This window comes from Camelus ferus, chromosome 31 (genome assembly GCF_009834535.1).
Source record: "Camelus ferus isolate YT-003-E chromosome 31, BCGSAC_Cfer_1.0, whole genome shotgun sequence".
NCBI lineage: Eukaryota > Metazoa > Chordata > Mammalia > Artiodactyla > Camelidae > Camelus > Camelus ferus.
The window spans coordinates 7729139-7754765 of NC_045726.1; the positions used below are offsets into that span (position 1 = coordinate 7729139).

At 55.4% G+C, this 25627-nt stretch overlaps 2 protein-coding genes across 5 annotated transcripts in view; one reads left to right on the forward strand and one right to left on the reverse strand.

Annotated features, from left to right (window-relative positions):
• Nucleotides 1-989: 989 nt before the first annotated feature.
• On the forward strand, nucleotides 990-19152 carry CTSB (cathepsin B). 3 transcript variants are annotated; one of them, XM_032470976.1, is made up of 12 exons: nucleotides 1039-1143; nucleotides 5835-6008; nucleotides 7819-7890; nucleotides 11656-11806; nucleotides 12719-12804; nucleotides 13562-13676; nucleotides 14821-14939; nucleotides 15683-15768; nucleotides 16050-16193; nucleotides 16312-16428; nucleotides 17614-17742; nucleotides 18079-19152. In XM_032470976.1, the coding sequence occupies exons 4-12, from the start codon at nucleotides 11681-11683 to the stop codon at nucleotides 18162-18164; spliced, it is 1008 nt and encodes a 335-aa protein (XP_032326867.1). In that variant the 5' UTR covers nucleotides 1039-1143; nucleotides 5835-6008; nucleotides 7819-7890; nucleotides 11656-11680; the 3' UTR covers nucleotides 18165-19152. The 3 variants fall into 3 exon arrangements, with proteins under 3 accessions (XP_032326866.1, XP_032326867.1, XP_032326868.1); XM_032470975.1 differs by lacking the exons at nucleotides 5835-6008; nucleotides 7819-7890 and having other exon boundaries at nucleotides 990-1143; XM_032470977.1 differs by lacking the exons at nucleotides 1039-1143; nucleotides 5835-6008; nucleotides 7819-7890; ... (1 more) ...; nucleotides 12719-12804; nucleotides 14821-14939 and having other exon boundaries at nucleotides 13603-13676.
• A 3346-nt stretch (nucleotides 19153-22498) lies between these two features.
• FDFT1 (farnesyl-diphosphate farnesyltransferase 1) overlaps nucleotides 22499-25627 on the reverse strand; it is a 30749-nt gene continuing 27620 nt past the window's right edge. For both annotated transcript variants that reach the window (XM_032470974.1, XM_032470973.1), the window contains one exon: nucleotides 22499-23345. In XM_032470974.1, coding sequence (XP_032326865.1) covers nucleotides 23124-23345 — 222 coding nt within the window. In that variant the 3' untranslated portion in view covers nucleotides 22499-23123. The remainder of the gene's footprint in view (nucleotides 23346-25627) is intronic.

The following is a 25627-nucleotide window of genomic DNA, read 5'->3' on the forward strand; positions in this document are numbered from 1 at the left end:
TACAATTATGTGTGTGTTTTCCCCATTTGCGCCTCCTCTTAGGAGCTCCTGTATGTAATGCAAGAATGATTGACATCATACAGAAGGTGACTTGGCAGAACACTGACTTGCAGTCTAGAGTCCAAGGCTGGAGCCTGTTTGTCCCCACTGTTGTCCTCAGTTCCTTGGACAGTCCATTCAACTGAGGGTTTAGCAACCGTATGTGGAGTCCTTTTTTCTTCCACTCATCCTTAACTGGGACCAGACAGGTGCAAGTACATGTGTCCAGACCTACAGCTTTCTTATTACCAAGAGAATCGAGATAAAATGCCAGCCTTTCCTGGGCCTCGAATAAAACTGGTATCGTACCTACCTTGCAAGGCTGTCAACAGTATTAGAAACGTGGGATTCATGGAGCAGGGTGCGTCCTGAGCCCCGCCCCTTCCATCTCCATCTGCCACCGAAGGCCCCCTTCCCCCAGGTAAACTCCAAGTAAAACAGTGTGCTTTGCTGTGTGTCCCCTTCAGGACAGGCCTCCTGGCACCCCTCTTCCAAACAGATTTCTGCCTCTCAGGTCCTTCTCTACAGAAACCCTGGCGGAGCTCCTGAAATCAGTACCCAGGAATAATTGGCTACCTTTGAAAGAAAAATAACCTTACCCAGCTGGAGTATCTGATAGGCACGTTCTCAGAACGTGAAAGCTAACAGCTTGTTGAGGCCCTCCGGGAGGCCTGCTATGCTGATACCCCCATCTCTGGCATGAATGAATTTCTGAATGAATGAAGTAAGAAACAGGTCACCCCTCCCCCAAGCAGGGACCGGGGCTTTGACGCGCAGCGGCGGCCCGGGAGGCTGTCTGCAGGCGGGGGTGAGGCGCCGAGGGCCGCCCCCGGCTGCCTTCCGCTCGCCGCCGCCCGGGTGCGCGGGGGTGGAGGCGGGCGAGCGGGATGCCCGGGGCCGGGATTGGGGGTGGGGGGGCGCTGGGGGCGGGGCGCCGGCGCCGGGTCACGTGGCGAGTCAGCCGGGCGCGGGGCGGGGCCGGGTGCCGTAAATAGCGCGGGGGCGGCTCCGGGAAGCTACGGCGGCTGCTCGGGCACCGGCTCCGGCACCGGCACCCGCGCGGCGCTCGCAGGCTGCAGGCCCAGGCCCTCGGCGCGGAGCTCGGTGAGTGCGGGCGGGCGCGCCGCCAGCCCGGCGGAAGCGCCCCTGGCGGGGCGGCGGGGACGCGCGGACAGTCACCGCCGGGCGAGCCGGGCGGCACCCGTGCGCTCCTGGGAGTCGCTCTGGGGAGAAAAGCAAAAGCCAAGCCCCGTGCGGGCGGGTGGGCCCCGTCCCCACCCAAGCCGGGAGGCTCGTGACCCCGGCCGGGTCAGCCCGACCCCGCGGTCCGCCGTCTGCAGGGCTGGGCCGGGGCCGGGGGTTGGGGGCAGCCCCAGCGGAGCTGGGGACTTTGCGGGGGGTGGGGGGCGAGAGAGGAGCCTGCAAGAAAGAGCTTGACCTGGACCCCGGGGACTTTGGCTGCATTCTGGCGCCCCAGCGCCTTGTGAGCTCCTGGGCCCCAGTTTTCTCAGCAGATTGCTAAGATGATAGTACCTGCCTGCATCTGTTCCAGGTGTTCTTACTCTGAAGGGTTTGCCTGGGCAGTTCTCTGCTTACGCAATCCAGGGACCCCAGAAGACAGAAACCGGAAAACAGGAACCTGGAACTGGGTGGAGTAGGGTGGGACCCACAGGGAGAGTTAAATCCACAGACGGGAGGAGAAACTAGGCAGAGAGGAGGGCAGGAGCCTGTAGGCCCCGGCGCCCCAGGGCCCCCACCCCCACCCCGGGAGTGGGGAGGGGAGGGGATGCCCTCCCCATCCCGGACTGTGAGGAAGGCAGCCGAGCGTGGGCCCAGGGTGCTGTGGGCGAGGAGAAGGCAGGGCAGAGGCCCTCAGCACATGACCCTGGACGGCTGGGAGAGGGAGCGTCTGCGGGGCCCTGTGGGGTGGCTGGTTTGGGGGCCGGCAGGGCAGTCCAGGTAGATGTGAGTTGGATTACCTCCTTAGTGGGCCTCGCTCAACCCCCTTCCCAGGCACCAAGGAAGCCCGTGGGCTGGCGTGGGGAGGGCGGCAGCCCAGGCCCCACACCGCTCTACCTGACCCAGCAGAGACTCACCCAGTGGCAGGGGAGGTGGGATTTAAAGGGAGGCCTTGCACCTTTGGTTACCTTGGGGAAAAAAGACCCTCAGGTGCCTCCACTCGTGGCAAATGCACCTGAAATGCTGCATTCATCTACTTGACTCTCTACATGCAGAACCGTGAGAGGAAGGGCCTTAGAGGGGTGTCCGGTTTGATAAAGGCTACTTTCTTTTTCTTTCCTAACATCCTTAACTGGTGACAGAGACCTAGAACCCTTGACCTTCACGGTGAACAGGCCTGGGCCGCCCCCACCCTGAGTGGCTTTCCCGAAGAGAGACCTGAAGGTGTGCTCTGAAGAAAGAACTTGCTCAAACCTTGGACCTGTGGCCCAGAGCTGGAGGCTGCTGAGTGGAAGGGTGCAGATCCTCATCTGGGGGCTTCACAGGTTGGGGAGGGGGGAGGCAGCATGAGCCAGACACAGCCCTGGGTCCAGTTACTTCCCCCGTACTGGGTCAGGACAACCCTGTTTCCTAACTGGTCCAGCGGTGAGAGTGGAAGCCCTTTGGCTGCGGGAGGCACGTGCCCGTGTGATGCTGACTTAACAGCTTGAGCCCGGGCCCTCCTTGTAGACTGATTCCTTTTTCCTCCATCTGCTGGCCCTAGGAGTTGGAGTCAGAAGTTGCACTTTTTAGGGCCAAGAGGTACCTTGTATCACCCTTTGCAGTTGGGTTGAGAAGCAAAAGGAGAGTGCTTCCAGGGGAGCCTTGGAGGGTCTGTTGGGTGGTTTTCTTAAATGTGCTGAGTTGCGATCATGTTGAATACCCCTGTCCTTGGGGGAGAAGGACTGAAATGTTTCGAGGTGAAGACTCACAACCTCTGCCACCTGCTTTTGACAGTTTGGGATGAGGAAACTTGAGGTTGGACTGTATGGAATGGGAATTTTTGTGGGTCAGGGAGGAATGAAATCAGGCACTTTCGTAGGGTCCAACCGCATCTGAGATGGTAGACCTGTAGAGGTGGTGGGGGTCGACAGTAAGGTGGTGAATCTAGTTGTGGCACATGCAGGGGTCTCTTGGACACTCTTTATATTGGGAGACAGTGGGCAGCCCACTCCTGGCCCCCTCCCCATCTTTCCTGGTTCGTGCTCAGCGCACACCCCGGAGCTCTTAAAAAGGGTGCGTGGGAGGTGACTCCGAGTCATGTTCTGTGCCTGTTGCGTTCACAAGCCACCCGTTCACAAGCCACCCTCGTTTGGGTGGGAGGGGGATCTAAGGATCAAACGCTGTTACTTGTTAGACTTAAGCGAGTCCCCTTTCCGCCCCACCCAGGGCCTCAGGCGTGTGTGGGCTTCTAGGCTTCTAGGATGCGCGCCTTCCCTCCTGGTCTCAGACCCCTCTGCAGGCAACTTCAGCTTTGCTCTGCAAGTCTCATGTCCAAAAGAATGTAGCTCCTAACTGCTCTTCTCTTTAAAATTCTCCTGCCTGGTGTTTTTTGGTTTTTGGTTTTTGGTTTTTTTTTTTTTTTGCCCTTGTGGTTCTTTTAATACTTTGTATCAGTCTTTTAAATCTTTGTATCAAACATTTAATATTAAGATGATCTAACTTTATTTATACTGCCTGTATCCTTTTCCACTTGCGTCTGTGAGACTGGTTTACTTGATGCGCACAGATCCCGCTCAGTCGTCTAAGATGCGCAGAATATTTGTCTCCTGAGGGACAGCGAGGTGGTTTTTGCATTTTCACTGTCCTCACAGCACAATAGTAAATATCCTTAACCCTCTCAGACACTTGCAAGAATTTCTCCAGGGCACAAGCAGAAGTCCCATAAGTTGCTGGGTCATAAGGTATGTGTTCCTTGCATTTTTCTAGCTGCAGACAGTGCTGTCCAGTGTTTTTTTTTTTTTTTTACATTTTTTATTGATTTATAATCATTTTACAATGTTGTGTCAAATTCCAGTGTTCAGCACAATTTTTCAGTCATTCATGGACATATACACACTCATTGTCACATCTTTTTCTCTGTTCCAGTGAGTTTTTTTTATCAACATTTATCCCCAGTGGCCTGGAGGGTTCCTGTTCTTCATATACAGCGACACTCCATGTTACCAGGCTTGAATTTTTGCCAACTCATGAATTTGAGATCATGTCCCTGATTTAATTTTCGTGGCTGGGAATTCAAATTTAATCTTTTGCCCTAGGAGATCATGGACGTTTTTCTATTTCTGTTGTTGGTCAGTGATGGTGTTTGTGGACATCTGGAACTTACAGCAGTTTCTTTAGGTCCTCACCTAGCAATCTGGACTTCTCTGCACTTAGATAATATTTTTTGACTTTTTAACTCTTAGGATGCATGTGGGTTTTGGGATGTGGCAGTCTGACTGTCCCGCTTTAAAGGGGAGAGAGCTGAGACACCTGTCAGTTTGGTGGAATTTCCACAGCTCTGTCTCTCGGCAGTTCTCTGCCCTCCCAGGGGCTCCATGCAGAGCTTGCTCGTGGTCTTTTCCCAAGCACCAGGTCCCCTCCCCTGTGAAACAAAAACCCGACATGAGACCGAGACTGGAGTCCTTTTTCAGCACTGCTGTCTTAAGTGCTGGGTGTGGGAACAGTGGTTCCTGTAGCCTGGCTGTCTTATCTGTCTCTGCCAGGCCAGTAGCTCACTTAGTCTGGTCATCAAGATAACCTCCTTACCAGCAAGGATGCGGGAAGGAGGACGGGTACCAGTGGTACCACTGAGATAGTTAACTGACCCAACGTAGGGCACTGTGAGAACGTCTCTGGCAAGGGACCCAGTGAGGCTGGGCATCACCCAGTGGGTGACCCTGTGACCTGCTGACTTGAGGCAAGATGTGCTCACTGGGATAAACAAGTCACATGGCCTCTGAACTTGCACAAGGCCTGGGAAGGCATTACCAGCCAAGGGTTCCAGCCACTCCCGGGTGGAGGCCTTGTCACACGTCCACTGGGAGTCACTGGCCCCCGCTTCCTGCAGGTATTTGCAGGGGTGCTTTGTTCTGGTGGCCAAGATAGCAGAGCAGTCCATTTGAGGGCTTGTCCCTAAAAGTAGGGGCATCATGATTTTTCATCCACATGGGGATGCATTTGAGGATAGAATTGCACTGGGATGGCAGGAGTTAACCGGCCTGTGTTTGGGGAAATGTGTGTTCTCCCTGCTAGTGCGTGAGGGACAGTTCCTGGGGGGGGCCTCCCTGCTCTGAGCCAGGCTGGGGGAGGGTGTCTTCTACCTCCCACCAGCCTGGTGAGGTATCTCTTCCCAGGGCCCCAGGACCAAGCCGGAGAGGCGAGGCCTTCCTGTTGCTTGCTTTTGGGGCTGCTAACGTTTCCATCTCCCCCTTCCCCCCGGTACCTAGCCAGCAGGAAGGTGTCATCTAGCCTGCAGTTGGATTAGGGATCTGCTGTGTTCCCGAGGCTAGAGAGAGGGGCACAGAGCACTAATCTCATTTGAATCTCCAGGGATTTTTGAAAGCGATTATAAAGTAGCCCCAAGGTCCTTCAGAATCCAGGCAACATGCTCATTTTGGAAACTGAGACATGGGGAGCATTTCAGTAAGTCAGCATCAGAGTTGGGGAGCAAAGCTGGCAAGTAAAAGCTTCCAGAACTTTCCAAAACTTTGCCCATATGATCTTGTTTCTGAAAAATACAAAAACTTTTGGCTGCGGAGGGTCTTCCTGGGGGTCCGTTGTTTTATGGCTCAGAAGTAACTTTCTTCTGTTTGCAGGATATGAGCCGCTGCAACTGATCTTAAGCAAGGCTGCGTCTGTGGGCTCGGCAGCTGCGTGGTTTCCAGGCGCCGCGGGAGAGCAGCTGGGGAAGGCCGCCCAGCTGGGCCTGGCGGGGACGAGTCCCTTGCTTAGGACAGATGATTGGCAGATGGGCAGCAGGGAGAGGCCCTGTGAGTTCCCTGAAGGGCTTCAGGGGGCCTTTTCTGGGACACACAGCAGTGGCTGGGGGTCATTCAGCCGTGGGGAGCCTGGCTCTGGGAGACAGAGAGCCCGCTGGTGAGCGACCAGTCCCCACCTAGCGCCGTGGGGTTGAAGACTGGGAGCCCTTGTTGTATGGTTTTGCTTTTGATTTAAAGGTTTAGAAGCCACGAAGCAGTTAAACACGTTTCCATTAGGAACAAAGACGTAGAACAGAAAGACCACATCAAGGCTGTGACTCAGACTCAGAAAGGAGAGGTCTTGGGTGTCCTTCAGGGCGATCGGAGCACATTTGAGGTTGAAATGCTAGTGCTGCTCCAGCGTCGAGGTGTAAGTGCGTGGCTGAAGTCGAGGGGAAGGTCTGCCTGGTAGGTGTGGGTGCGCTGAAGTGGCCCAGCCTCCTGGGGTGCGTGCCCGCAGTGACTCGTCTTGGTGGAAAAGAAGGAAACAAAAGTTCTAGCAGGGTCCCACTGAATCTTCACGACCCTCCAACGCTCCCACCTTCCCCACAACCTAGAACCACTCAGCTGATGTAAGAAACAACCTTAGTTTGTAGCTATTGGCAAAATATAGGCAGCCAGCTTTCTGAGCCAGATGGGAAAGGGTTCAGCAGTGTTTGAGCAGTGGTGGGTAAGGGAGAGCCCAGGACCAGGTGAAAGACTGAGGCTGGACGTTCATCCATCTTTTTCTGTGCTAGCAGCAGATTGCAACTGGCTTATTTGGAAATTTCAGGTGTCTACGTCCTGTCTCCTTAGACCCAGTACAGATTTAGAACCCAGTCTACCGAGGGCTCTTAACCACATAAGAAAGCTGTTGGAAATACCGAGCTTGACTCCGTGTGCTTGGGGTGCAGGATGCCCCTCCTTCCAGAGCCCCGAGGCCCGCAGTTGTCCCAGAACTGGGTCAGGGCAGTCTGGGGGCGGCTCTGCTCTGCGGGGTTTGCTGGGATCCCCTGGACGCAGGCGCCACTTTGCCAGGACGACAGTCTGCGGAACCTGATGGGACGTGCTCTTGTTTAAATGGTTACATGCTCTAGGCCTTTGGAGAGGAAGGGAATGAGACAGCCCATCTTTTAAAGCCAGAGATCAGCTTGAAACGGGGCCAGAGGGCATCCCAAGGTCTTCCCAGGAAGTCAGCTGACTGAGGACTGGCAGTCACATCTGCCCACAGCTGTCCCCCCCCCCCCCCCGTCCACACCCTAGCAGGGATCTTGTGACTTGCAGGTGTTCGGATCCTGTTTGAGGCCCTCTTCCCTCATGAAATAAGGACTTTCTGTTCATTCTGTCTGTATTTAAAGGGAAAAAACCCCACAGAATTGAGAAAAGGGAAATGTCTGCCCGAAACAGGGAAAGTGAGAGTCGTTCTGTGCTAGGGCCGTGTGCGGGGTGAGGCCGGCTTGGGGACAGCACGGCTTGTGCCTTAACCGTTTGTGCGCACTAGTTTGTCCTGTGTTCACGGTGTGTATGGTTGTGGCTAGAGGGAAAGACGTGCTCGCTCACTGCGTGCAGTTGTCACTGCTCTGGGGCATTTGTCCCCTTAGGAGGCGAAATCTGACCCCATATTCTCTGGGATCTCAGCAGCCTCCAGACCCTCAGAAAGGAGGCCCGTCGGGAGGTTGGTTGGAGTTAAAACCTCAGGTTTTTAATTTGGACTCTGCTCTGCGATTCGAAGGCGTCGTGGGCAGGTTGGGCTTGGCTGGGAGGAGGGAAGAGGAAGACGGCAGGGCCCCTCGCTGCCTTCTGGCTGGCTGATCTCCTCCTTTTCCTCTGGTTGTCCCGCCAGGGAACCAGTGGTCCTCAGCCGGGTTGCAGGGCGTGAGACCGAGGATCAGCGAAGGCGGTGCGCAGTTAGGAAGTAAGTGGCATCAGGGCTCCTGCCTCCAGCCCGTGTGCAGCCTCCTCACTGGAGCTGGTGGCTGCTGACCGCGTGCTTGTCTGGGGTGCGGGGCCCCGGCCGCCAGGCGGGGACTGCAGGGAAGGCCCGTGGATGGCCGGGGCTCACGGGGCTGGATCTCCCTGCGGCAGGGAGCCATGGAGGGGAACCCGGGGAGCAGGAAATTGGGGCGGGTGTCACGTGCGCTGAACCGGGACAGGGGACCTGGGCCAGGATGCAGGGCAGTTGTCGGTGCAGGGACTGAGGACCAGCTGGGAGCCGGGAGGTGCCCAAGTTCCCTGCCACCACACGACCAGAGAAATCTTGTGCGATGCGGCTCGCCTGCTGGTGCCCCGCAGCCTCCACTTGCTTATGGTTTCATGTCTCAGCAGCGGCTAAGCCCCAGGGCCCTGGGGGTGCTCTGTTTGACACAGAGGGAGTGTTCTGGGGGGCCGGCCTCTGGTTTCCTGAGGACCCTGCCATGCTCCTGTCACCCTGGACAGGTCGTGGTGAGAGCCAAGGATGGTCCCCCTTCCAGGTGATTCTGGTGGGCCCGTCAGCTGGCCTCACCTGGGGCAGGTCTGGATGCCACGTGCGGGGAGGGCAGCCCCACACTCCCATCTTGGGAAGGCGTTAAGATCCCAAGTGTAAGTCAGGGTGTCGATGAAAAGGAAGGACCCCTCTGCTTTGCTTCTCTTCCCAGAAGAGGCCCCAGTGAGCCCTGTCACCCCTCCTGCCACAGGAGGGCACAGCGAGACATTCCCTAACAGTTTGGAGGATCCCTGACACTTTGGGGTCATGTGAACAGCGGCCTCCCCATGAGTCACTGAAAATGGAAAGGTTAAGCATTTGGAGCAGGTCACAGGGAGGAGGCCTCCGATCAGAAGCACACTTGGGGGTCATCAGAACGAGTGTTCTTGCGTCAGTTTGGTGGCTCTGGGTCTTTGGTAGCACTAGTTACTATTCCTAAACGTTCCTAAAAGTTCTGAAAAGAACGAAACTTTGAATATAACACGTTCATTTAAAAATAAAAAAGGGTAGTCTCTCTAGTGAAGATAAGCAGTTACTTGTGACTTGGGTGTGTTTTTCTTGATGTTTTGCACATGGAGAAGAATAAATGTGTCCACGGCCTCGTGGACTCACACTTGTCGTGACTCACCCACCACTTTGCTTTTTTGTCACTTCCTGTGTATTTGGGGCGTTTCAACTGCGTCAGTGCCGTGCGATCCCCTTCCACTGCTTCATTCCTTGGTGGCTGCGTTTGTTTTCTGTTATTTAACCATTTACCACAACTTAACAGTCTGTTAGAAGCTTTCTTTTTGGTCTTTTGCAAATACAGAGGTCTTTGGTGAACCTGTATGTACCTGTACCTGCGTTTTGAGGCTTGAGGGAGAAGTTTCTAAATGTCAGACCGCTGAGTCAGAGGGCAGGCAGGTTGAAGGACTGACAGAGCCGGGGGCAGCCCCACCCCCAGGCATTCATCCACCCTGTTAGCTGGAAACTATCTTGCAGCCTTCGCTCCGGGGTCTGATTGCCGATAAATGTACCTGCTAGTCGAGCATCTTGAAGGACCTCCGTTGACCTTCTTAGCCCTTTGTCCTGTAAATTCGCTGTGTATGTCCTTTTGGCATTTTCCTATTACACTTTTTCTATTCTGATTTTAAGAGTCCTTTGCACATTAGGGAAACAAAGCCTTGAGTGTATGTAAGGGCTATTTTTTGTTTGCCCATTTGGCACGTTATATTTGGTTTTTCTAAAAGAGAGGCTTTAGTTTCGTGTAATCACTCACTTTCTTCTTCAAGATTCTGTTTTATGTCAGGCATTCCTCACTGCAGTAGTCCATTTTAAGAAGTGCACCCTTTTTTTCATGCAACTTCTATGTTTTTATTCACGATCTTTGTTCCATGTAGCACTTTTTGTGTGTGAGGACTTGAGGGTAAAGATTCAGCCTTTTTTGTTTTTCTTTCCCCAAAATGCACAGAGCTGGCTGCAGGCACCATCCACCGAAACGTGCCTCTTCCTCCCTTGCCTCTGTCCCCGCACACTGAATCCCCATGGAGGCTGTGCCTCCAAGTGGTCTGTGTCGCCCGGGTTTATGATACGTTTCCCGCCCCAGAGGCTCGGGCCCCTGTCGGTGCTCTTTTTCCAGAACCGCCTTGCTGTCCTGGGTGGGCGGTTTCTTAAGCAACAGCTAAGTTTAGATTTTCACTTAAACATAATTCGCAGTGTGGGAGGCAGCATGTTCGGTGCTGTCACCTACGTCATCTCCATGTACTGCTGATGGCCTGTGACCTGTGAGGAGGTGACACAGTGACCCCACCGCGTCGGCCCCTGAGGACAGGGACAGGAGGTCAGAGCACACGCACACACGCACGCGCGCACACACACACACACGCACACTCCCCACTGTGCAGGCATCACAGGAGGCCCCGCGGTGCCCTGGTGCCCAGGTCGCATTTCCTGCTCTCATCCTCAGAGCCACTTGCCTGAGAGCGTGACTCAGGCTGAGCTGGAAGCCACTGGTCCCCTGACTCACAGGCCGGTCCAAGATCTGAGGCTGCGGTGATGATGGGATGGCTTCCTTTCTCGGAAGCCCTGTCTCTGAAGCCATAAGCAGAGCCCTTGGCTGACTGGAAAAACCACAGGAAATAAATCCCGGGAGACCTGTGCCACCGGCCAGGCCGGCTCTGCCTCCTGGCTCCTCCCAGACGGAGCTGGGGGCTGGCGTGTGTGTGCTTGTTCCGTGTCCGGAATGTGGCTCCTGAGCTTATCTCCTCTTACAGGGCTGATCCCACTGGTCCTCCCCGCGGGACATAGTCACAGGGAAGGGTTGCTTACTAAAAGTTCCAAGTTTCGTCCTGCGAACCCACAGAGAGGCAGGTTGGCAGTAGCAGGGAGGGCACCGGGCTCCGCTTGGCCTGAAGACCCAAGTTTGTGCACTTGTGCGGGATGGACGTGTTGGTGCTGCTCGTGGCTGGGCCCTGGGCTGGGTGCTGACGGGCAGCAGGTCAGCCTCGGCCCCGAGCTCACGAGCTACCCCAGACCACACGGTGCCCAGCGCCATTTCGGACTGTGAGCCCTGCCGTCACCCTGCGATGGCCCTGGAGCCCGGGTGACACGGGCCCCACCCACAACGGCGGGGCCGTACTGCACACACCGCAGCCCTTCCTTGGCGTTTCCCCGGCTGCCGGCCGCCTGGCGGGGAGTGCTCGGTCCATCTTCGCCCATTCAGGCCCCTGCGACAGAATGGCACAGACTGAAACTTACTGCAGGGGGTCCAGATCAGGGCCCAGCATGGTCAGCAAGGGCCCCCCTGCTCAGACTCCTCCTGTGGCCTCACAGGGGGTGGGGGGAACTCTTTGCTGCACCCTCACGACCTGGTCACCTCCCCAAGCCCCCCCTCCCAACACCGTCACCTTGGTGGGTGGGATCCGGCGTGAATTTGGAGTGGACTCAAACATGCCATCCACGGCACAGTCCTGCGTGCTCTGGGCACAGGCTGGGACTTTGAGACCAGGTCTGAGGGGCCCGTGGGCACCGAGGTCCTTGAAGGCTCTCTGCCGATATCTAGGCCCCGGAAGAGGAAACAGGAACACCAGGGACAAGTGGCAGACCCAGGGTGGGAGGCCTTTTGACCACTGGATCCTTGGTGGCCGTGAATGGTGCTGCCTGCCATGGCGCCTGCCCGGGTCGAGCCCTGGAATGAGTGAAGAAGCGTCCTGACATCTTGTGTCCCTTCTTTTCTAGGTAAATCTCAGATCTAGCTGCCAAAATGTGGCACCTCTTGGCCACTCTCGGCTGCCTGCTGGTGCTGACCAGTGCGCAGAGCAGTGTGCGTTTCCCACCCATGTCGGATGAGCTGATCGACTATGTGAACAAGCGTAACACCACTTGGAAGGTGCGCTGGGGGCCACGTCTGTGCACTCGGACTCCTGGGGACGGGGCTGCAGCTGTGTCCCCCAGGATGGTGTGTCCGGGACAGTTAATCCAATTCACAGTTAGGACTGCTCAGACCCACGCCCTCTGCCCTGTCCCTGTGTGTGTGTGTGTGTGTGTGTGTGTGTGGTGTCCGTGTGTGTTAGCGGAGGTGCATGGAAGCATACAGAGGGTGAAATGTTCACAGCGAGCTGGGGAGGATGCCGTGGGCCCCACCATAGTAGGTGTCAGAGCCCAGCAAAACCAGCAGCTCCATGGCTCCGCCCAGCCCTGAGGCCCGCGGCTGCAGGAACCGAGAGATGAGGGCTAAGCTATGCTCGGAGTTTCTCGTGACATCAGCAAACAGGACATTCCGAGGCGATGCCCGCTGGGCTGAGAGCTGCCCACTGCCCGTGGGGTCAGGCTGGGCTGGCCCTGGCCTGCCCCGTTCAGGCTGCTGTAACGGAGCAGCACAGATCAGGGCTGGTCAGCAGGAGTTTCTTGCTCTCAGTTCTGGAGGCAGGAGGCCCCAGAGCGGGGGGCCCTCTTCTGGGTTGCAGGTGGCAGACTTCTTGTCGTGTCCCCACTTGGTCAGAGGGGCAGGCTCACTCTCCGGGGCTGCCTTGTGAAAGGGCACTCATCCTATTCACGGGGGCTCCACCCTCATGGCCTGAGCGCCTCCCAGAGGCCCCACCTCCTAACACCAGTGTATTGCGGGTTAGGTTTCCGTGTGAATTTGGGGGACAGGCTTTTGGTCTTGAGCGGTGCCCCCGCCCCCTTGCTCTGCTGACTTGGTGGGGACCCCTGGCCTTGTCAGGCCTTGTAGGGGCGGCGTGCACGCTCCACCCCACCGCTGGAAACACCCACGTGACAGCTGTGGTGGGCTCTCTTCCAGGCCGGACACAACTTCCGCAACGCGGACCTGAGCTACGTGAAGAAGCTGTGTGGCACCTTCCTGGGTGGGCCCAAGCTGCCCGAGAGGTGAGCACCTGCTCCCGGGGGCTGGGCGGCGGCGGTTTGCGTGGCTGCCACGCGAGCAGAGGCGCTGGTTTGGCAGGGCGGGAAGCGGGGAGAGAAGGCTTCCCCTCCATGCTCAGCCTCGCCTCCCCCAGGGCTGCCAGGACTCTCCCCGAGGCATGGGGCTCAGCCCCCGTGCGGTTTCCCCCATTCTCGTCCAGCTGTCCCGGTGGGAAAGGCCTCAGGTCTGGGTCTCCAACACCTGAATGGACCCAATCTTGAATAATTTAAGGAAAATCTAAGAAAAGCCATATGATCTGCCATTAGTGTTTTATTTTCCTGGAAGACTGCAGTGGGCATTTTCACAGAGATACGACTCCTGAGGGAGGCGCTGGAAAGATCGAACAGTGAGGATGGGAGAGTTAAGTGATGGGACGTTACACAGTTGTGAGGATGTTGAGAAAACGATGACCCTTACGGTCTGGGTGGGGTGGGGTGGGGGAGGCAAGAGAGAGAATTATCTGGACCCTGTGGCCAAAATGCTTCAAAAACATCATAGAACCAGTGTAGAAGCAGCACGCGGACTAGCGAGTTACATGAAACAGCAGAGCTGGATTTCGTTTTTTAAATGCCAGGGGGACATCCCCACACACACCCTCCTGTGTGTCCTCATGCTCTTCCCCCTTCTGGTGGCGGCCCAGGCCGCAGTCGGCTGGCCTCTTGGCGGGTGGGGCACGGGTTGTAAGATGACAGCGTGTGAAGGAGACCTTCCTTTGCCCAGGGTTGCGTTGGCTGGGAACATGGCTCTGCCCAAAAGCTTCGATGCCCGGGAGCAGTGGCCAAACTGCCCGACCATCAAAGAGATCAGAGACCAGGGTTCCTGTGGCTCCTGCTGGGTGAGGCCCCGCCGGCTGGGAGGGGCTGGGGCGCGGGGCTCAGCGGGCTGGGAGGGACGCCGGGAGCTGAGGTTAGACCAGCTGGGACCGGGCAAGTCACATAAAACTCCTGAGTCTCGGTGTCCACCGGTGTTAAAATAAGCGAGACCCCTACGGTCAGGAGTTACCCAGATGGAAGGACTGACGTGCAGAAGCCCCTGCACAGGGCATGTCCCGAGTATGGCTTATGAAGCAGTTTTTATTTCTCTGTTTGACACGCTGTCTCATCAGCAAATACCATTAGCTTTGACCTCTGCTCTGCTTCGTGAAGAAGTGTCCCGTGAGCTGTCTTAATCATGTGTTTGGGGTAAAGTACACATGATATGAATTTAACCCTGTTAATCATTAAGGCCCATCCAGCCGCGTTAAGTGTGTTCACTGTGGCGCACCTGTCACCATCCACACACAGAACTCTTCCATCTTGCAAAACGGAAACTCTGTCCCCACGAAACACCAACTCCCGTTTCCCTCCCCTCAGCCCCAACCCCAGCAACCACCCTTCTACTTTCTGTCTCATGGTTTGTTTGTTTTTTTAATCATAAGAATCAGTTTATTGTAGGTAGGGTAACTAACTCGCAGGGATTCATGAGTGGGTAGCTGGTCTCCTGGGCACTAGGAACATGTCAGCAAAGGTTTTCATTGTTTGGGGACCAACAGGGCCCCTGGTCCTGACGACTGTTAAACAAAGTCCATTAACTGCAAAGCCCTTGATGACAGAAGTGATTTACTGCACAGTCCAGTCCTGGGGAGGGTGAGCAGAAGGACAGGAGAAACCATAAGGGCCCAACATGGTGTCAGTGATGCTAACAGCCATGCACTCCACCCCGACTTCTCGTATAAGTGGAATCATACAGGATTTGTCCTTTGTGCAAATTATGTTTTTATGTTAAAAACCAAAAACCACGTGTTTCAGAAATGAACTGAAGGCCCAGGTAGAGGTGGACTGGTCTACTGCTTTAAAGCTCAGCTAGATGGCGCGCTGGACCCTCACCTGCCGTGGAGAGAGACTAGCCGCCAGGAAGGCCCGCTGCAGTTCCCCGGGATGGTGGCTGGAGGGGCCGCGGTGCAGGGCCGGGGCTCACCTGCGTGGGGCTTGTTCCTGCAGGCGTTTGGGGCCGTGGAAGCCATTTCCGACCGGATCTGCATCCACAGCAACGGGCGTGTGAACGTGGAGGTGTCTGCCGAGGACATGCTCACCTGCTGCGGCCTGGAGTGTGGGGAGGGGTGAGTCTGGGCCCCGGGGACGGAAGTGGGACCTCCTCAGGCTGGGTGGTGTCTCCGCTGAGACAGCCCGGGCCCTAGGGCGTCTGGAAGCAGGCCCCCGCTTTCTGGGCGGTGCCTTGAACCAGGCTGGTTCCACAGCGCTGGGTGTGGACAGTGGGTCTGGGCAAAACAGATGGTCTCAGGACAGCTGGTTTACCTCTGAGCTCAGGCCTGGCTGTTGTCACCCTCATTCCGCTCCTGCCCTCCTGCCCTCAGAAACGTAGCGGCTGGCCGCCTATCTGTGCAGCTGAGGAGGCTGGTCCCCGGATGCACTGCACTAGTCACCAGGGCCCTGCCTCCTGCCACCTCTGGCTTTGGTTCTGCAGCAGTGATGTTCAGTTGTGGCTGCGGATTAGAAATTCCTAGGAGTTAAAAAAAAAAAAAAAAAGCCTGGACCTCAGGTCACACCAATTAACTTGGAATCCCTGGCACTGGGGCTTCCTGTAGGTGCCCTGGGGCTTCCACTGTGCGCCCTGCAGTCCCTGCCTAGCCAAGGACACAGCCTGCTTGGTGCAGGGATCTGGGCGGGCGGGCCTGGGAGCCTGGGTGACTCCCTGTGAGAAGTGACTATCGGGCAGGGGGCATGACTGGGGGTTTGGGGATCTGGGAGAACTGTTGGGCCAGTTGCTGAAGACGGTGTCTGGTGGGCTGGGAGCCCCTGGAACCGCCCTCATGATGAGTTTAACGAGTGGCTCTTTTCTCAGCTGTAACGGCGGCTTCCCTTCTGGAGCTTGGAACTTCTGGACGAAGCAAGGCCTGGTGTCTGGTGGCCTCTATGACTCGCATGTCGGTGAGTGTCTGGCCTGATGGATCTTACAAGGAGGGGATAATAATGGTCTCATTTTCCACCAAAAAGTGAGGGTCGAGGGCAAGAATGCTGGGCTGAAAATTAGGGCAGAAAGCCCAACCAGCCTCCTCGACACAGGATTAGCAACAGGAGGCAGAACAGCGTCAGTGCCACGGACGGGGGTGCCTTCTTGTTCCCGTGAGCTGTCGCCCCGATTCTCCTCTGGCCTCCAGGGGCCTCTGAGGGCTTTCTGTTGACACCCTCCTTTCTGCGTGGCCCCCCAGGTTGCAGACCCTACTCCATCCCTCCCTGCGAGCACCACGTGAACGGCTCCCGGCCCCCGTGCACGGGGGAGGGGGCCACCCCCAAGTGCAGAAAGAACTGCGAGCCTGGCTACACCCCGTCCTACAAAGATGACAAGCACTTCGGTGAGTGGGGTGGGCCCGGGGAGCCGAGGAGGGAGGCGGCCAGGGCGGGGGGTCCCGGGTCAGGAACTCGGGTGGAGGATGAACACCATTGACCGGCCGCTCGGCGGCCCCTCTGCAGGCTGCAGCTCCTACAGCGTCCCCAGCAACCAGGAGGAGATCATGGCCGAGATCTACAAGAACGGCCCGGTCGAGGGGGCCTTCTCTGTGTACTCGGACTTCCTGCTGTACAAGTCCGGTGAGTGCCGGCCCCCTGGTGGCCCTGGGGAGGGAGGCCTGGTTCCTGAGGGCAGGACTTCGGGTGGGAGGCGGGTCTGGGAGAAGGTGGTGCTGGCGCCTAGGCCGTGGGCAAAGCTGCTCTCAGCCCCGACAGTCTCCGATCTCCGCCTGCTCCGGCCCCTCCCTCCCACCGGCGTCTCCTGTGCAGGCTGCGCTGCGCGCCCTCTGCAGAGAGCTCCTACCCATCCCGGAGGGGTGGCTCAGATACCCCTGGGAAAGCCCCCCCCCGCCACCCGCTTCGGTCCCCCCCACTTCCTCATATTCACGTTGTAACTGTAGGTTTCGCCTGTCTGGGCTGAGTGACCCTTTTCATCTTTGTCTTGGCAAAGTCTTGGCATCGTGCAGAGCAGCAGGTGGATGAGGAAACAGGGAGCCCCTTGCTGTGGGGATTCAAGCCAGGGGGTGGGGGGGACAGGATGGTCCCCACCTGAGAGCCGTCTTAGAAATCCCTCCTTAGATGGACAGGCTGTGCTGAAGGCTTCTGTCTCACGTTCCCTTAGACTGAAAACCCCAAAGCTCTCCACTCTTAAAAAAACAAGGATCAGACAAGGGAAGATGACTCTGGCAAGAAATACAAAGATGGCAGCTCTTAGCGCAGCTCCCTGCAGTATTATGAGGTTGCATTTCCAGTTTGACGAGGTCTCCCCAGTGAGGAGCAGCCTGGTCCCGAGCACCTCAGCTGGTCTCCGTCTCCGTCAGGCGGTACTAGCCGCCGCCAGCCTGGCCTCGCCCGCACCCCCTGTCCAGGGTGGGCCGAGAGCAGCAGCTTAGCACTCTTTAAGCCACAGAACCCTTTTGACAAGTAAATCATTACGTGGAGTCCCAGTATGTAAGATGATTATTATTTTAACATCTCTTAAAGGAGAAATTTAACTAGAATTTGTTGGTTTTGAAGGCAGGCAGCAAGCACATTTTACTGGACTCCACCTTAACATTTACTCGACACATTTGTATTGGGCTTTCAAAAGTGCATTTAAATAATTCCTGAATGTTGTGGGAATGCCAAGTCCGTCCTTCTCCCGTGGCAGGCCCGTGGGCCCTCCGGACCCGTCTGTCGTGGCTGGGGGTGGCCAGGCGAGCTGGAGGCACTGTGGGAGGTGGGGCGGCGGCCCAGCCTGGGTCTGAACAGGTGTCCCTCTCTCAGGAGTGTACCAGCACGTCAAGGGGGAGATGATGGGCGGTCACGCCATCCGCATCCTGGGCTGGGGCGAGGAGAACGGCACCCCCTACTGGCTGGTCGGCAACTCCTGGAACACTGACTGGGGCGACAATGGTGAGTGCAGCCCCTTCTCTCCTTTCTGTACCAGGGGGCGTCCTGTCCTCCTGCTCGTCCAGCTGCTGGGGACCGGGGGTTCCCTTTGCCACAAGGGCGGTCTGATCCTGAGTAAGGGCGGGTGGACAGGGCACGGCCCCAGACCACATGCGCTTGCCCCGCTCCCCACTGCACCGGGCGCAGTGACGGGTGACACGGCACCCTCTGTGCCTTTGGGGACCGCGCGGGGGCTGGTTCCTGACTTTCGCTCCCAGGTCTTCCAGGGATGAGTCTGGGCATGCTGGCAAAGAGCAGAAGCCAAGCACACTCTAAAGGCATCTTACCTCTGCTTTCTAGGCTTCTTTAAGATCCTCAGAGGACAGGATCACTGCGGAATCGAATCGGAAGTCGTGGCTGGGATCCCGTGTGCTAAGCAAGACTAGAAGCAGATCTAATCTGCTGTGGGTCTGTCTGGCGGCCCTGGAGCAATTTTTCCCTAAATAGAGCCATTTGGACTTGGATGAGATGGGGGCAGGGACGTCTTTTATCCTTTGAACTCAGATAAGACACAAGAGGTCCTACATGGGCCTGAAGGACCCAGCTGGGCCAGGCCCCGTGTCTGCCATCAGCAGTTCTTCCAAGGAGACACAGCCACGGCCTGCCCCGGACGGACTGCTGTCACGGTGCAGATGCCTAGACACGGGAGCCTCCACCAGACGCACGCGAGCGCCTTCCTTCCCCGCCGCCGTCGCCGCCGCCACCGCCACCCAGCGAGCACAACAGAGACCCCCAGGATGCACAGGTTTTCTTCCTGTCCGGACTGATCCTCACACACCGGCCAGCAGTCCCTCCCAGCTTCCTAGATCCTGGGTGGGTGGAGGAGAGACAGCGGGGCAGCCCTTTGGAGAAAGCCCTGTTCGCCCAGGGCCCCCACATCTGGCCAGCTTCGCAGCCTCGCTAGCTTTCTCTGGTCTGGTCTTTGCACGATTCTCTTTTTAAAGTTTTATTTGAGGGGCAGCTCAGTGATCACATGAGTGAGTCTGTTAGCTGGAAGAGCGGTGCTGCCTCACAGGTTGTCTCTGTAAAGCGGAGCTGGCTGGTGATTTGACTGACTGACCCCCCTGCCCCATACCAGGGAACTAGTTTGGGAGAAACCAGCTTTCAACTGTTTAAAATCATGGCTGCACCCTGTTAAGGACGTCTGTGCCCATAAAGCGCCTGTCCTTCAACGTGAAGTCTGCATTCTGCTGGGATCTCAAAGAGCATTTGTCACTGTCTAGACTTGTAGCCACTGTCCCTGCTCATCCGCCAGAATCATGTTCCCATGGACCTGGGGGCCCTTGAAACGCTAACCAGGGAAATCTTGCCTCAGTTGAGTCGAACAAAATAAATACCTAATTTTAACCTCGCTGCCACGGCCACACTTTCAAACCGTGTGTCTCTTCTTAAGTTTCCTGTCATTCTCATTGACCCTTCTCTGGAGACCCACCACCTCCCCTGCCCCAAGCCTTGAGCTCTGCCCCTCCTAACTGAAGAGGTGAGACCTAGCTGCACCCCGTTGTTACTGACCGTAAACCAGCAATGACCTGCCCGGACACCTGTGGACGTGGTGTGTTGGTGGTGACATAACCCGAGTCCTGCTGGAGGTGTTCCCCCAGTGATGGCAGAGCCTGTGTGCAGCTGTGAGTGCCCTGTCTCTGATTTACGCCGCTGGTTAATAATTACTTAATCCTTCGCATGGTCCTAGTTAAGAACCATATACGATGGGGGGAGGGGATATAAAGCTCAATGGTAGAGTCCCTGCTTAGCATGCACGAGGTCCTGGGTTCAATCCCCAGTACCTCCATTAAGAAATAAATGAATAAACCTGATTACCTCCCACCCACCAACAATTCAATAAATATTTTTAAAAACTCCATACGACTAGAGATCACACCAGTTCTTGAGGCAGCAGGAGGCTGTTAAAGTCAGCACCCACCCACTGCCTGTCAATACCTGTTAATTCCCCTCCCCAGCTGGAGCTGGACCAGCTCTTCCCAGAAGCAGAGGTTTGACTCCTGATGTGCCTCAGAAATTAGGATCAGAACTACCTCTAGCAGCTCTTACACACCTGGTGAACGTTGTAGGAGAAACTGGAGGAGCTCAGCACTTACGGGATGTTTGACAGGGTTACCGGAGCTGCAAATCCATCAGCACGGGGGTGGGTAGAGCGTGTGCTTAGCATGCACGAGACCCTGGGTTCAATCCCCAGTACCTCCATTAAAAAAAATAAATCATGTTATTTGTACAGTTTCAGTTAGGATACATTCATAATAACCTCAGTGAAGTTGTGACATTTTCTACTTCCAAGCTGAGTGGAGTAATTGTTTCACACTTTCTCCCAGCTCCTCCATGTACCCACGTGCACTTGCAGCCTCAGCCTCACCCAGGAGCCAGCAGATGTGCTAAATGACCCAAAATGGACCTCAGGGCATCTTCACACTTGGCTTAAGGAGCCTTTGTTAGAAAAGAAAAAGCAATGTTTATTGAAATATTGACATCGATCCCAAACTAGCCATGCTATCACCTGGTCACCTCCGCTCGCTTCCGTAGGTGGTGGGTTTCCCTGGGGGGCCTCCAAACAAGGTGATCGTTGAGGTGACAGCCTCCTCATTCTTCGTGGAGAAGAGGGGCATATTTCTAGTTCAGATTTAGAAGTCTGAGCCAAGGGAGTTCAACCTTTCCCTCTTTTAATATGCATCAGATAGCTGTACTCTGGAGCCTTGCTCCTCGGAATGGTCCATGGCCTAGGAGCCTGCTAGAAACGCAGAATTTGGGGCCAGACCCGAATCTGCATTTGTAGTTTAACAAGACCCCAGGTTGACTCATATGTTCACTAAGCTTTGAGGAACATCTTAAAGCAGTGGTTTTCAAACTGGTCTGATCACTAGCATTTGAACCACAGGGGAACTTGTTAAAAATGAAAGTTTAGGGGCAGCTCCCCAGATCTGAGAAAGTGCAGTCTGGTCCTAGCGTCTGGAACATTGCAGCGGTTCACTGAAGTTTAGGCACCAGCCTTAGAGCTGTGCTTCCAAAACTGCTAGGAATGACCTAGAATGCCTCTAAATGTCTAGTCACCTCCCCTCCCCCTTCACACCCCCACCCCCAGCCCAAGGAGCGGCTCAGGAGAGAAGCGTGGGGCTTCCAGGCAGCTGCTCCAATCAGTTTCACAGAGAAGGGGTGTGTGTGTGCTGCTCTCAGCTAGACCTCCAGAAAGTTCCCCAAATGTGGAGGTCAGGCTCCTGCTCTCACCTGTTCTGTGAGCTGCTTGCTTTAAAGCCCTGGATTCAGATGGGTCAGATACTCCTCCGAGGAAAACTTAGAATATTCCAGGGGAAGCTACACATTAATTATGTAAAAAGCTTGGGGCAGAGGGCGGGACTGCCAGATTTAGTAAATAAAAGGGGCATACCCAATTAGATTTGAATTTCAGAAGTCAATTTTTTTAGTATAAATTTGTTCCGTGCAATATATGGGACATAATACTAAAAAAGTAGTTTATCAGAAATTCAAGTGTAACTGAGCATCCTGTATCTATCCAGCAATTGTAGTGTAGAAACATTTAGAAGGAAGAGGAAATGTTCTTCCAAAGAGCTTAGGAGTGAGCGTGCGAGCTGAGACCTTTATAACGTCACAGCTGGGAGGGCCCTAAGACACAGCCCCCACCACGCAGGAGCTCGCAGGGCCCCGCCGCTCACGGCTGAGCCAGGAGAGAAGTGTCCAGTTCATCCGCTGAGACCAAGGCTCTTTCCACCAGGTGTCCCGTGTCTTACGTGAACTTTGGCAAAACTAATCTTAGATTTAAACACAAATCAACCACCTCCCTTGGAACTGCAAACCAAGTTTTCGTGCTCAAATTACCTAGAAAATCACTGTTGGGTCCAGCTCACAGCTGCGCTCTAAGTGGCAAGTGACTTAGGCTTCAGTGTGGGGACTGGTTCATCCAGGACTGAGTCTGAAATGAACCGACGAACTGAAGCCTCTGTGAACCTGACTCCGTGCACTGTCGTTCAGGAGCAGCGGTGACACCAGGACAACCAGTGTGGGTGCATGTGTAACGGCGCAAACCCGGCGTTCTTGCTGGGACAAACCTCACCTTCAGTGATTTAAGTCACCACACACAGAGCTGCAGCAGAGGAATGGACTATACGTTACACACACCGAGAGCATGGCTTCTAGAAAGTACTTTGACGCCCTACCACAGGGCTTCTCGGCCTGAGGGGCTTTCTCAAACACCCCTAGTGAGGGGCCGTGCCCCCACCCCAACTCGGCGCCCGGAGCCAAGCCGAGACCTGAGACTCAGGGAGTCACTGCTGGGCATAGCACAAAGCTCGCCGGCGCTGGGGGAGGGGGAGGCGGATCACCGTGCTGGGGGACTGCGCTAAGTGCCACGTGGCTCTCAAGCCAATTAGTCACCTTGAAAAACATCTTTCGCTTCTGAGAAACAAACAAAACCCAAAAGCTGAAAATAACCCCTGAATGAACCAAAATTTCTGAATGCCGCTGAGAGAATTAGCCAAGGGTGGAGAGGCTGACAGAGGCCGCACGGGGGCAGTGGGAGCCGTGCAGATGCCCGAGCCACCCCACCTCCATCCAGTGGGACCAGCCGCACATGGCCGGGCGGCCTGGCTGGCTCCGTGGTGGCGGCAGACGCCCCATCCCTAAGTCCCAGACTCTGCTCCCGAGCTCCGTATTCGCCATGCTCATCCAGGCTTCCGAGTGAACTGCCTTTGACAAATGCCGAGTAATTCAATTCTTTATTATAAAAATCTTCTCAAAAGCATCACCCTTAACTGGAAACCGATCTGCTACCATGGGGCCAAAGGCGATTTCCTTCTGAAACCTCAACTCCCTTTAACGAGGAATTAACACCAACACCACCCAGAAGTCAGTTCCCAGCCTGTGTGCAGAAGACCATCTGCATTCTTAGGAAACCTGGGAATACTGCCTAGAACTCGAAACATTCACATCTCTTACATTCAAGTCCACTGAAGGAAACAAAATGATGAGAAAAACAGGAACTGAACAAAGAAAATTCACTTCACTTTCTACTAGGATAGGTATTCAAAGGTTGCTTCAAATTAAATACATTTAATTATAACTCCAGCCCGTGTTCACACCACGCAGTCCCAGGTGCGCCACCTCTGGGCCCTACCGCCCCGACCGCAGCCGCCCCAGGGAGGCCGAGGCGGAGGGGTCCTTTCCTTTCCTCCTTTTCCACTGCGCATCAGTTTCTAAAGGTCCAGGCCCACAGGGTTCTTTCAGGGATTAAAGCACGATGGGAAGAAGCAGGGAAGCCCACATCCATCCCTGAAGAGGTCAGCCCACGTCCCGGAGGATTCGGTCTCCAGACCAACCCCGCCTCAGTGCTCGCCGGTCTGAACGTAGTCCTCTGTGACCTGGGACAGGGCGCTCAGGTACTGCCAGCTCAGGGCCGCCAGGAGCATGACAAATGACAGGTAGATGGGGGAGTAGTGGCTCCGGGAGATGAGCTGGCAATTGGGAAGATTCTGTGTCCTGATCGTGGAGATGATCTGCCTTGTTTTACCAGAACATTGGTCGGAGTCAGGGATTCTCTGATAAATCTGTTAAAGAAAGAGAAAAAAAAAGTGTAAGTCCTTGGAACTTCATAAACATCGGTGTTCACTTCTTACGACACCCTCAGGGGCGAGGCACTTTCTGCCCCTTTCACCAGGGAGAGGCTCGGGGAGCAGAGTCGCTCCCGTGTGTGTCACCCCACGGCCCGTCCAGGCAGCAGGCAGGGAGCCCTTCTGGCCTCTGCCCCGGACCCGCAGAGCTGTAATGTCCCGGAGTCGGACGAGGCGGGAGCAGAGCTACGCGGGGCAGGGAAGTGACACAGCAAAGACGGGCAAAGGCAGCTCAGGAGGGTGAGACAGAATCTGGGGTGCGGGCGGCAGGCAGAGCAGGGCACCGAGTCATCCGAGAGCCCTCCTCACACCCGCACACCTCCGAGCCCTCGGCAAATCCCCAGAATGACTGCCAAACCCAGCCCTGTGCACGCCTACGCCTGCTGCCCAGGTGAGGCCCTTGGTGCCACTCATTTGAGCCTCACCAGCCTCCAAATTGAGCTCCGGCCTCTATGCCTGAACCCTAAAATCCACTCATCTGTTCCCCACAGTCACCAAAGAGACCTAAAACCTGTGTGAGACGGCCTTAGGGGCTCCCCATCCCCCAGAGGGCAAGGCCTGAGCTCCCCCTGCACCTCCCCAGCCTCCCTCTGCACTCTCCCGACAATTGCCTGCTTTGGCTTACTTCCGTGATGCTGCTGCGAGAGTCTGTTCCCTCCCTCGCTCCCACATTTCCCATTGCCAGGAGCGCTCCACCCACATTCCGTCACTGCGCCAACTCTGACCTCACGCCCAAGGCTAGGCTTGGTAATTAGGTCTTCCAGAAAACCTGCCCTGAGCACCCAGGTCGGGCCAAGCGCCCCCAAGCGCCCCCTGCGGTACCCTCTCCCGTCACCCACACCAAGGCCCCACCTGGGTCTCCCTAACTAGACTGCCATCCAGAAGGCACCACATCTTCCTCAGCTTTTCATCTCCCGCCCGGCCCTGGGCCTGGCGCACGGCAGGCCCCCCATCGATGCTGCCCCACTCCTGCTGACAAGCCTCAGTGGTCACTGAGGTGGGAGGTGACAGTGACTTGAGCCCAGCTGGAGGCAGAGAGGACGAAGAGGACGGAGCAGGCATTTAAAAAGTTATTTTCACATTTTTCATTACATAATGAGTGTTTTTTCCCACAAACACGTCTTATATTCTTGCCACCCTCCCTCTAAAAAGCACAGCTACAATTTAATGCAACAAGGAAAAAAAAGAATGTGCGTATAGAAATATGCTAATGATATCTAATATTATGCCAAAAAGGACGGCTACGGAGGGAAAAACACATGGGGATGAAACTGTAATTTCTTTTCAAAAATTCTAGGTGATGGAATTATGCTCATAAAAACAAGCAATACAGAAATAAAGGAAGTCACACTTCCCTTTCATTGTTCCTCCTCGCTATGCCCATGGAAGCCTATGCATACAAATGCACAAAATGCTGTGTGCGCGTGTTAGCGCCATGACCCACTGCTGAGGCTTTGATACCTCCTGCACCGCCCACACAAGCCCATATATAAACACAAAGTCATATACGTATGTGCTGTATATGACTATATTATTGTGCGTTCATGTATAAATATATATGTGACTATTATGCATATAAAATTTTACATACACAAAATTTACTTTAAAAATAGGTTATAAACATTGTTCTATAATTTGACTTCTTTCACTCACAATTTTTTATGCCCACTTCTTAGTGCTAGAATCTACAAAACAAGGTCAATCGTTTTTAAAACACAACCTGCATGTATGAATACACTGTAACTTCATCGATCCACCCCCAGTGAGGCTGGAGGACAAAATGGTCCAGTAAGCATCTCAGCACAATTTCTGGTCATTTCTGTTCGTAAAGTCCCAGACTCGCTCGGTCAGAGGGGAAGGCACATGAAATTGTGACAAGTATGACAGCTGTAAGCGGAACAGGCAGGACGGGGAGGCTCCTGCCGCGGGGGGGGGGGGGACAGCCCCCAGGTTACCCGGGTTCCACAATTAGGTGAAAGGTCACGCCATCAACCAGAAGACGAGTTTATGACCAAGGTCTGAGCTGGAGCACGTGGTGCACAGGGAATCAGAAAGCTCTTGTGCATCAAGGAAACATGAGAATCAAGAAAGCAGCCAAAGGACAAAAGAGCAGCAGACAGAGACATAAGAGGCTGAACCAGGTCAAGTTCAAGTGTCACAGAAGCCAAGAGAGACTCAAGTGTCCAACAACCCAGTGGAATCAGGGATGAGTGACCAGC